This window comes from Gavialis gangeticus, unplaced genomic scaffold, assembly GCF_001723915.1.
Source record: "Gavialis gangeticus isolate Ggan-Ray unplaced genomic scaffold, GavGan_comp1, whole genome shotgun sequence".
Classification (NCBI taxonomy): Eukaryota; Metazoa; Chordata; order Crocodylia; family Gavialidae; genus Gavialis; species Gavialis gangeticus.
In genome coordinates, this window is record NW_017729013.1 from 6,014,632 (window position 1) to 6,026,276 (window position 11,645).

The following is an 11,645-nucleotide window of genomic DNA, read 5'->3' on the forward strand; positions in this document are numbered from 1 at the left end:
TTATCTTAGTTTGGTTCCAGTCTGCCCATCTTGCAAGCCTATCTAGGTCTGCTTGTATCTGCAGCCTAGCTTCAAGCATGACCACGCTTCCCCATAGCTTGGCGTTGTCCATGAACTTGGACAGTGAGCTCTTCACCCCCCACGAGTGCCACTCCTTTCCTCTTTCCAGTCTGCTGCTCTGCTTTCTGCTCCCTGCCCCTTCTTGATCTGCTACATGCCAAACATGGAGGCTGCCCATTCCACTTGTGACACATGTGCCACAGGTTGGTTACCCCTGCTGTAGGTCACCATGCAACTATAGGACAAGATTTTGTTGTGAGGAAGTGCAGTACACTGGCATGCCCTCACATGTTCTTGCATGAGTCCACCAATGGTCTCCCATAGTTCTGTGGGAAAAATGCAGAGAAAGTTCCCCACTGTGCAGAGCTGCCAGTCTTGCATGAAGGGTGGCACCCAGCCAAGCAGTCATCCCAGTACTGATGCTTCTACTCCTGCAAGTACCTTGAAGGCAGACAACTCATTTTGCTTGGGAGGCAGCATAACCAGGGAAGTGGGGACCAACCTTTTTGGCACATGTACCACAAGCTAGCCCTGCGCCCTCCAACTATCACTCTGATCCCCTTCCTCTGCCCAAGCTACTGCTCTATCTCCTCTTCTGCTTTCTGCTTCTTGTCCTACTTGTCACTGTGTTTCCTGTCCCTGCCCTGATATGCTGTGTGCTACATGCAGAGACTGCCTGTGCCACTTGTGGCATTCAAGCTGCATGTGGGTCACTTTGATCTAAAAGATTAGAGTTCTGCTCCTAAAGATCAGGGCACCTGACTGCTAGAAGCAGCTGTCACCCATTCCCTGTGGCTGCTGACTTGCCTTGTAAGCAAGCTAGGAGACTCAAAGTTCATTACACAGATTTAGTCAAGACTAAAATTTTACAAGGAATAGATCAGATTCCAGGGGAAAAGGGAGAAGGGGTGAAGGGAAAGAAAAACCAATACAAAAAACAGACACTCACTCTGAATGCCCAATGCCAGTGGCCAGTAGCTTGTGTCACACTTGATGACAGAATATAACCAAAGCCACTGTAAAAGAAAAACGATACATTAAGATTTCTGTGCAGTGTCCACTCATGCACTAGAAGACCAACCCTCAGCAGAGGGATTTTTATTGAGGGAAGCACACAGGAAGATTTTGTGATAGTTTCCTCTCCATGGTAATTTAATTGTACTTCCCATTAGAAGGTAAAAGTGCTCAGACAGACTGTGATGACAATGTCTGAATCAGGTCTATACTAGGACTTTTTCTACCACAAATAGGTCCTTAATATCCATGTTGTTGAATCAGAAGTGCTTAGCACACCTTTCCTTATCCCACAGGCACACATTGGGAAGCAAATGAGTTTGTGGGGAATGGTTAGAAAGGGTCCAAAAAATAAGAGAAAGCTATTACTCCAGTGCCCCAATCCCATAAAGACTTAAAAGCCAAATGTATTGTACCTCTGCCTGGGCCCACCCTTCTTCATGAAGATGATTGTAAATGAAAGGAACCCAAAGTTAGAAAACAGCATTGGAAAGAAAGTATTCTTCAGTCTATCTCATTGAATTTATATTCATAGGGAATATACATGTTTATTCAATTAGGACAAACCCAGGCATCCAGATACAAGCAGGGACCTGCAGTAAATCTTACAGTCCATGTACAAAAGCCAGATGAATTATACTAGACTCCTTTATCTTAAACTGGGAGCCTGGGTTCCAGTGTGGTCTGCAACTAACAAGCATGCTTTTTTCCCCTATGGATTTTATTGCAAGTGAAAACTAATCTCAAGTGTTTCTGTTCTTCAAGTACTTTAATTAAAAAAAAGTTTCCTGACAACTGAGAAGAAAACCTTGTTTCTGAGAAGAAAACCTAGCTTTCGCCTATCTAAAAAGATATATATGTATGTTAAGACTTTCCCAACTAATGGGGGCCTGCCCATGCACAACATTAGCATTTAAGTTTTCCAAAATGAACACAAAAACCCATTAAAATTATAAAAGGTGTGACTTAAATTATATACTTTAACATAATTATGGAAAGCCTAGCCAATTCTTTTTGGGTGGTGGCCTACCGTGAAGTCAGAATAAAGGTATAGGCTCAGCTGGACATAATCAAGGCTAAAAAGGATGCTACATGACAGTCCTGACCTGAAAAAATTCCCATAAGGTTCAACAATAGGTAAAAAGACATACCTTCCAACTGGGATGAAGATATAGAAGACAGACAACATTGTGGTCCTTTCCCCCTCCTTAAATAGGTCTGCAATGAAAGTTGGTGCCACGGTGGCGTAACTGGAGGTGCCGATGCCAACAAGTGCTCGCGAAAGAAAGAATAACCAGCTATACTGGAGGCAGAAGACAGAGGATGGTCCAAAATATGCACATCATATGAAAGCTTTCTTTTAAAGGAAGGGTACTCTTACCAGTGTTCAGAACAGCAAAGACACTAGATGAATTAGTCCTTTGTACTGAAAATGGGTAGACAGCAATTAACATTCTGTTATCAACTCACGCTAGTCCAGGTCCATTTTTGGAAGCACTAGTGTACAATGTTTTCACAAAATTGATAGGGAAAAAAGTCTGTTTAAGGATTTGAGAGGCAGTGAGAAAAACCTCAGAATACACCACTCAGTGAAAAGGAAATCTCAATCCCCTTAGTGAAGATGGAGAGCTACTGTGGACACCCGAGAAGTTGAGCTAATAGGGCATTATACAAATAGGTCCAGTACATGATGAAGCATCTAGTGGAATGCACATCAAGTGCATCATCTCCATCTTTTGGAAGGCAACTGCTCACTTTCTCTTGTCTGTTTTAGACAGCCTTGCACCACACTTCGAAACATTGCTTATTCAAAGTTGGGAGAAGGGGTACTAAGCATTTCCCAATTGACTTAAAGTGGTACAATGACTGAAAATAAAAATCTGATTAAGACTAGCACCAAACAGCTGCTTCCATTGTGGTCCATGTCCTGAAGGTTTCCCTTACTGGCGGGGGGGGGGGAAGGAAATTCTCTGAACCACCTGTAGAATTTCATTACAAACTGATATTCCTTATAGAATGCTGAAAGTTTGCTTCATGACATTTTATATATTTGGTGCATGACCTTCGTACAGACATCAGTGCTTAACTGAAACTCCTGAAATGATCAGTACAGCTCATCATAACTTTTCTCTTAGAAGAGAACCCAAGTACAGCCACCTTAACAATTCTGGGTACATGCCTAACAGATTGCCAAGGTCCAAAGTATCCAGCACTTCCTGGGGCAGCCGACCATGCCAGAGCTCCCACTGTGGCACCAGGTCCACGGTGGTTGTAGCTGTAACTAGAGAGAAGAGCCCAGGCATTCCACTAAAGGGGCATTCTTCTCACTTTCATTGCTAATAACAGCAATGGTAAAATTGAAAAGATGTATGCAACACAGCTGAAGGATCCAGGGAGACTGTTTTATTTCAGGATACCATGTGCCACCATGAAGGATCTAACACTCTAAGCATGCTTACGAGCCAGTGGCGTCAATGATGCCACATGGTAGACTTAGGTTTCGGTTTGCTAAACTGCGAAGTTACAAACTATGAAGCTAAAAAGCCCTACTGTTTTAGAAAAGTCAAGCACTCAAAAGTTAGAAAACAAGTTGCCTGTACAATTTTAATTCACAGACTTAATCTTTATGCATATACACTATGCTATAGTAATCTCATGACTCTATACCTTCCATGGCTTCAGAGGCATACTACAATCCCCGGTAAAGCATTCCTACACATGGTTAACTGTTCACTTTTAAGAAGCAGGGTCTACCATGCTGCTTGAAAGCTTTTTTAAAAAGCGTGATTGGTTCAAAACAAAACTCCATTATCCCCAGACTCCACTGACTCAAGAGTACCACCCCAGAATAAGCCAGTGACATACTGATTCTGTGATAAATGAACTGCCTAGTGTCACACCACTCCAGAGGAAGATGCCAGCACCAAGGATGATTTTCCTGTTGTACCGGTCACTCAGGTATCCGAAGAAGGGTGCAGATAGCATGTAGCATACGAGGAAGGCTGAAAAAGAAAAATATATCAATCTGAGAATTCTAGGCAAGTCATTCTTATGACACCCCTTTTTTCCCCTGAGGCAGTACTGTGTATGTATGTGCTATTTGTTGGGCAAAATGTCAAAAGGAAGGATCAAATTTGCAGAACTTGTGGGCAGATCACCACTCCCAAGAGCCATATTGAAACAGGCTAATATTTCAGCAGCTTTAGCTCTTCTAGTCCTGAGGTAGCAAGGTTTAATAGTTCTGGTTTAGGCAGCGACTCATCTAGATGTAAGCATTTACAGATGAAGAAACGGAAACCACAAGCAGCAAAACGTTAAGTGTAAACCAGTGACCAGGATGCAAGCAGTCCAGTGCTTTAGTAACTCATGAGGTTATCACATATGCATGACTGAAAAACTTCTCCCAGGTGCCTTAATAAATTCACTTTTCGATACACTGTTAAAAAATCTGTACCACTGCTTCTTGCACCCTCCACACTTCTTTTTAAACTTCTTTGAATGAGACACGGGTTTCTTAATACTCTGTTAAGAAGACAGTTTAATGCTGTCAGCCATGCTCATTAGTTCACATTTCCACCCAAAATGTGCCATTATTTCCCAAAACATGCTCTTCAGTCAGAATTTTAACTCTGACATTAGGCAGACATAGTTCTTCAGATAAATCTGATATCTTTAATTAGACCAACTAAAATTTTTCGTTGGTCAAATAAAAGGTATGAGATTTACCCTAAGAATCGTGTCTGCCTATGTCCTCAGACCAACACAGCTACAACCAGCACCCATGAACTCTGACCTTAGTTGTTTCACGATGACAGATACTAAATGATGCCGTGCTAAATAAAGGGATTGCACAGCCATGTTATTTAGCACATTCATTCAAACCAACAGCAATTAAAAGTTAGCCAACCCTCAGACCCTGGGATCATAGGTCTGACCAATTCATATTTGACTCATTAAGTTTAGGCAAAAGGTATTTACTGCCTGGCCTACAGAAAGATCGGTAGAATTTTGTTAGGAGGATGTTATTGTTAAAGCAGGAATTTGGCCAAGAAACCCACTCCAACATCCAACTTTGAGGGCCGTAACAATTTTAAATGACCCAAAAAAAAGTTTAGCCCTCTCAGTAAAGAAACTTTTTTGAGTTTGATTAAAAGTCAGCAGTCATTGGCTTTTACCCATACATTTGTGAGCCAACTGATAAAGTTTTAGAACTCAAAGTTGCAAGGCAGTAGTGAGGAACTAGAAACAAAACAAGGAAGAAAAGAACAGCTATACTTCATTTTTAGAAACCAGCAAGCTGTATGTGGAACAGATCATATTCCTCTGACCAGGACACACTCTTTACCTGTCTGCAATAAACCGGCTTTGCTGTCATGGATACCGAAGTACTTCTGTATATCTAGCAGTACCCCTGCAAAGAGAAAACCCCACATCGAAGTTTAGTAGAGAACACCATACATTAGCTGCAGTTTTTCTCATTTGCCACCTTGAAGACTGATGTCTAGACCAGGGCTTGCAAAGCCGTGGTGCATTCGGCTTGTCAATTGTCTTGCAATCCCCACCCAACAGAGGACTGCAATCTATACCGCATACAACAGGGGTTGGCAACATTTCCTGATGTAAGGCTGGAAGTCACTGAATCATAAAAAATTGAGGTTGGAAGCAACCTCAGGAGGTTCTGTAATCCAACCCCCTGATCAAAGCACGTCCATCCCCAACTATAGCATCTTGGCCAGGGCTTTGTCTAAAAAACCTCCAAGGATGGAGATTCTACCACCTCTCTGGGTAACCTGTTCCAATGCTTTACTACCCTCCTAGTGAGAAAATGCTTCCTAATAGCTAACCTAAACTTCCCTTGCTGCAATTTGAGACCACTGCTCCTTGTTCTGTATTTGCCACCACTGAGAACAGAGTCCAGCTCCATCACCTTTGTAACCCCCCTTCAGGTAGTTAAAGTCTGCTATTAAACCCCCTCTTGGTCTTCTCTTCTCCAGATTAAATAAGTCCAGTTCCCTCAGCCTCTACTCAGAAGTCATGTGCCCCACTCCCCTAACCACTTTCATTGCTCTGCACTGGACTCTCCAATTTGTCCACATCCCTTCTACAGTGGTGGGGTCCAAAACGTGACACAGGACTCCAGATGTGGCCTCACCAGTGCTGAATAGAGGGGAAGAATCACTTTCCTCAACTTGCTGGCAATTTCATAGACGTTAGGGGCTGGAAGAGACTTTGTGAGATCATCGAGTCCAGCCCCCTGCCGGAGGTAGGAAGTCTGCAGGCAGTGGCAACATGTAGGGGGTGAACAAGGGTGCATGGGGGGCAGGCGGGAGCGCTGGTGCCCACCCTGCAAGCACTGGCCAATCGCTGCAGCCGCCCCCAGAAGCGGCCGCAACCACTCTCAGAAGTGGCTGCAGTGATTGTCCACAGTGACTGGCCGTTATGGGATCAGCTGTGGGGCTCCCCCTGGGCAGCGGGATCGGCCACAGGGGGACCCCCTCCTGGTTGGCGGGACTGGTTGGGGGGAGCATGTGCCCCCCCGACTAAGGCGGCACCAGTCGCCCATGTCTAAAGGGCTCAAGTAATCCCAGCAAGATAAACATCCACATGCCTTTTGAATGAATCCGGAGTAGGTGCTTGCACCACCTCTGGGGGGATTCTGTTCCAGACCCTGGACACTCGGACTGTAAAGAAGTTTTTCCTTATATCAAGTCTAAAGTGCCCTTCTAGAAGTTTGGGGCTATTAGACCTAGCTATGCCTTGGCGAGCCCTGGTGAACAACTGTCCTCCTAGATCCCTATGTACTTATAGGCTGCCCTGAGCCTTCTCGTCTGCAGGCTGAAGAGTCCCATGCCCCTGAGTCTCTCCTTGTAAGGCTTGGTCTCTTGGCCTTAATGCTCTACTTATGCAGCCCAGTACCCAACTCAGGTAGGAGCTGTGTGGGCACTAGGACCTGGATGCTGCCACTTTTCCCTGCTGCCCACGATGGCAGGGAGAAAGCCACCCCTTTGCTGGAGTCCATGCTGCCTGACTGGCATCGTATGGGTAAAACCTTCCCTCTGTCACACCCTAAGCTGCCCAAATGCAATGTGGGCACAGTGACAGCCCCTCTGCTGGAGCCCAAGGCGGTCAACTGCAGGGCAATGTGGGCAGTTCCCTCTCCAGCTAAGATCCTGGTGCCAACTGTGGTGTGGTGCAAGGAGTCTCTTGCTGCTGAATGCTGCTGAAGCCACAGCTTTGCAGGCTGCCTCCAAAATCTCCATGGGCCATAGGTTGCCAACCCTTGGTATATGAGATACTAAAAAGTGTCTAAATAACCTATTTTCCAGCACTTCATTCAGGAAATTATTGGTAGCTTACTGTACAGATCCTGCAACACTTTCCGCACCCAGGGTTTTCATTACAATCAGTAATTTCTAGAGTCATTTACATATATAGTGATATATAAGCAATTTATAAATCCAAGGCTTAGGTAGACACCATGCAGAACAAGATCAGTGGCATGTGCCCTTTGTAGCAAGAATGCTCATCAGATCAGATGGCATTTGCAACACAGGAGCTCCTAGCTTCACATAGCCAGCAATCCTAGAATATTTAGTCTGAGCAGAAAGAACTTCTACATTTCTACTAAGATACATCACCATTTCCAACGTACAGAGATGTTCCACCTTGTGCCTCTCAGACACTGGACAAAATACAAATGATTCCAACAATCGTTGTTATAAATCCATGGCTAAAGCTCAGGAGATGGCACTTCAGCCACTTTATGGCTTTTCACAGTTTGGTAGGGTGCTGGGGAAGGAGGGGAGGGAAGCTCTTATCTTAACACAATCTTGATGTTTGTAACTCCCTCTTCCTCTGATAAAAATAAGAAACTGATAGCAGAAACCAGAGCCACAAAAATATGCGAAGTTTCCTTTCCTTCAGTCCTGTGGTAATGAAGGATATTACATCAGTTTAAAGGTCTTAGTTCTTGTGTTTTAAAGAATATCTTATTTACCAAAAATTTAGTTAAGGACACAAGGGGTCAGAGTCCCATCCCATCTCCAATGGCTTAGCTTAGACAGAACCCCCTCTCATCTTGTGGTTTATGGAAGATAGTTGACTGTGATGTTGACTACTTTGGTTATATTATACTACCATCACTATCTATGTTACTCTGCAAACCAGATAGCTCTAGTTCTGGTAGCAATCTAGGTGTGAAAACAGACCAACAACAAGAGTACTTACCTTGCCTCTTGGGCTGTTAACAGAGGTTCAATTAAAGGTGCAATGGAATCTGATTTGCAATTGACTTCTTGCCATGCTACATGTGCATGGCAGGAAGTGCAATTGTGGGACCGGGGATCAGATCCCAATCATACCCTATTGCCAGTGCAGGGGGAGCCTGGAATCATGATCCCAGGCTCCCCCTGCACCAGCAAGTAGCAAACTGGGTGCCCAGTGTGCCCGTGGCTGGGAGCACTGAGGGAACACATAGGAGTCCTTCAAGACTGGTGCACTCCTGGGGCTCAGAGTGCTGATCAACAGATCAGTGCTAGCCACATATTCAATTTAACATGCAATGGGAACTAGCCACAGAGTTATTACACCCATTTTGTCTAAAAACTTTGTGGCTTATTGCCTGTTTTATCATACCATTAACTGCATAAATATGTGGCCAGGTTACTATGCAAGAAGTGATTAACTGGTTAATCATGTCTTAAGTGCAAGGTATCCCACGTTCCTTGGATGGGTTTTCCCAACTTGTTCTGAGCTCTAGTCCAGGCTGTCATGGCTAGTTTAAGCTAGTTCCTGTATGTCTTCACTGCAGCTACAGTGGTGACTCCCAGCAGGTATACCCTTAGTCCAATATTAAGTCACTAGTCGATAATGTAAAGAGTAACATTGAGATTCTCAAATTCTAAGCTGCTCCTGATCACGTACTGCATGCAAAAGCACGAGATTTTTATTTTTAAAAGGTCTATTGCTCTGGAAAGCTCAATAAGTGACTGGAAAGTCAGCAGCCTTAATTCACTGGGACTTTCTTTGAGCAAAACCACAGTAAGTCAGTCTGGGTTGCTGACATTAAATGATATCATTAACCTCACCAGAAATGGATCAAACTAGACACTACCTACGCTTCTGGGGTAGAATGTGGAAGCTATTGATCAAGGCACAGTATTATCAGGAAACAAACAATATCACCAAAAATGCCATTTCCAGCTGGAACCTCTGCCCACCCCAAACCAAGCGCTCCAGCTCAAGGTCAAGTTATCAAATTGTTTGGTTTCACGTACCAAGCCCACGAAGCTAAAAGTAGCCTGACTATATCAATGCACAGTAACAGGACAAGAAAAGAGGCAAAGTTCACATGACCCCAATTTCCTCTTTCATATAACCAAGTACAAAAGTTTACTATCAGACGATCTGCTTTCTGTAGACCCTATCTTCAAGAGGGCCCACAACACAAAACCGTACTTTCTCTACTGCTACCAACACGCCTGCAAGTTGATGCCTGCATTTACCCTGCTTTCCTGCATTAATCTGTTAAGCCAAGTGCTTCATTTTAGGAATCTGACCTCCACCGACACAGAAGCATTAAAGAGAAGCTGGTTGATGCAAGAGTTACGCAGACGTACAGGACGTTGCTGTACTACATTATCTGTAATTTTCACTTAGAAAATCAAGTTACATATACCGGGGCTCTTCGAGAGTTAAATGAAGTACGTTTCAATGCCATGCTGCCATGGAGGTACAGAAAGAACATCTGGAACGTCCGTGTTTTATATCTGGAATATCTGGAAGGCTCTGCTTTAGCATTCCTGTATGACCTTGATGGTGGCTGCCCCTCCGATTTCCCCAACTGTAAACCTGGGATATCCTAAGACCTGCTCTTTGTAAGTCACTTTTAGCTCCCTCCAATCAAGATCAGGAATAGTTCTGGTCACTAGTGAACCAAATAACAGATAACACTATCTAGATGTGCTAAGCCATGGAAAGTCCATTGTTATCACACACATTTATCCTCGGTGCACTCTCTTCTCACGCATTCTAACCCCAATTATTTTCCCCAAGCCTCTTTGCTGAAGGAGCTTTAATGTTAATGCCTAGACAAATAGGAGAGTTCCCCTTATGGATAAAAGTACTTAACAGCCTTGATACTTCATTCAGCTCATATCCCTATTTGTTTCCCATTCCTGGTTCAGGTCAAGTCATTCATTTTCTTTAGTGTTTGGGAAGGAAGAAATTTGGAACCATATAGTGCACATTCCTGGTAGCCTCACAGTTGCTAAAGCTGTATGTTGTGAGAATTAAATCCATGGCGCTTAAAATCTCATCTATGTGTACAAAGTAACTTATCTAGTTAAGGCACTCAGCCATTTATTAGAGTTAGACTAAGCAACCAATCCATCAAAGATTTTGAAACACCCCAACCCCCTCAAAAATATTTAAGATTGCCAAGTTTGAGTAGATTAAATATGTCAGTTACGGTCCAATAAAAAGGGGAATTTTTGGCTGCTTAATTCTTTTAGGAGAAAAATGAAGCATGGATGACCCATCAGTCCTTATATAAGCAAACCTATCTGCAGCCTAAAGCAGCAGGGAGGACAGTACCCTTTCATTTCTACATGTAAAAAGAAGCAGTCTATCACATCTTAAGAAGCTGTGGTGACACCTGATCCTGCCCCACCAAGCCAAAGTCCTGCAAAGTCATTGCACAGAAACCGACTGATCACACTTTATGCCAGGGTTCCACTTATAGTAATTTCATGAGTAAATAATTAATAAGATCCAAGCATGTTACAGACATGAATGACCGGAGATTAACTGTCAGCAGGATGCTTCCAACAGCTGAATCAATCATTTATTGGCCTTTTAATTTTACAAATGGAAATTTTGCAGGAATTTGACGAACAGGCAAAACCTATCACGCAAAATGAATAAATAAATACAAGTCTACATATCTGTGCTGCTCTGATGGATTTATGGTGGTTCCCCTGTCCCTGCCCCCAAAATAAAGGCCTTTGAGGCTGATATTTCCCTGACAACTATGAGATTAACAGACTGGTTAAGAACTCTGTTTCATAAAAAGAGGAAGAAATCTTACCTGGCACAAGACACCAATCCATAAAGTTTATTAAATTAATATAGCAGAGCACCCCAACCACTAGGTAAGATCTCTTTGCTGAAGTATTTCCTGATGCCTGTGAAAACTGAGCGGCTCTTTCACTTGGTTCAGTTGTGCCATAGCTCCTCCTGCCACGGGGCAGCTCAGCTCGTATGCCTCTCTTCTCACTTGTTTCACTGAGCCACTCTGGCACAGAGTTCTCCATGTTCCATGGGACATGAAACTACCCTATTTCAATCTCTCGAGCACAACCAGATAGACCTTAATTTCCCTCACATTATGCGGAAGACAACCTTGTAGAGTCACTTCCTGCGACAAAGATCTACCCGCAAGCCTGGCTGTGAAGCCTTAGGTTGAAGGTTCCTCATGGCAGCTTCTGCAGAAAAGGCGGTCAGGCCTGTGGTTTTTACTGACACAGAGCTGTAAAAATATCTTCTACTCTGAATCCAAACACAAGTGGATG

General features: G+C 43.7%; 1 protein-coding gene across 4 annotated transcripts in view; it reads right to left on the reverse strand.

Annotated features, from left to right (window-relative positions):
* Positions 1-11,645, reverse strand: part of LOC109293473 (protein spinster homolog 3-like) — a 90,584-nt gene that overhangs the window by 47,836 nt on the left and 31,103 nt on the right. For 3 of the 4 annotated variants that reach the window (XM_019511422.1, XM_019511421.1, XM_019511420.1), the window contains 4 exons: positions 5,420-5,485; positions 3,940-4,076; positions 2,226-2,377; positions 1,010-1,076 (listed from right to left, as the gene is read on the reverse strand). In XM_019511422.1, the coding sequence (XP_019366967.1) occupies positions 1,010-1,076; positions 2,226-2,377; positions 3,940-4,059 (339 nt within the window). In that variant the 5' untranslated portion in view covers positions 4,060-4,076; positions 5,420-5,485. Of the gene's footprint in view, positions 1-1,009; positions 1,077-2,225; positions 2,378-3,939; positions 4,077-5,419; positions 5,486-11,161; positions 11,454-11,645 lie in introns of those variants that run through there. The other variant, XM_019511423.1, reaches the window with a different exon arrangement.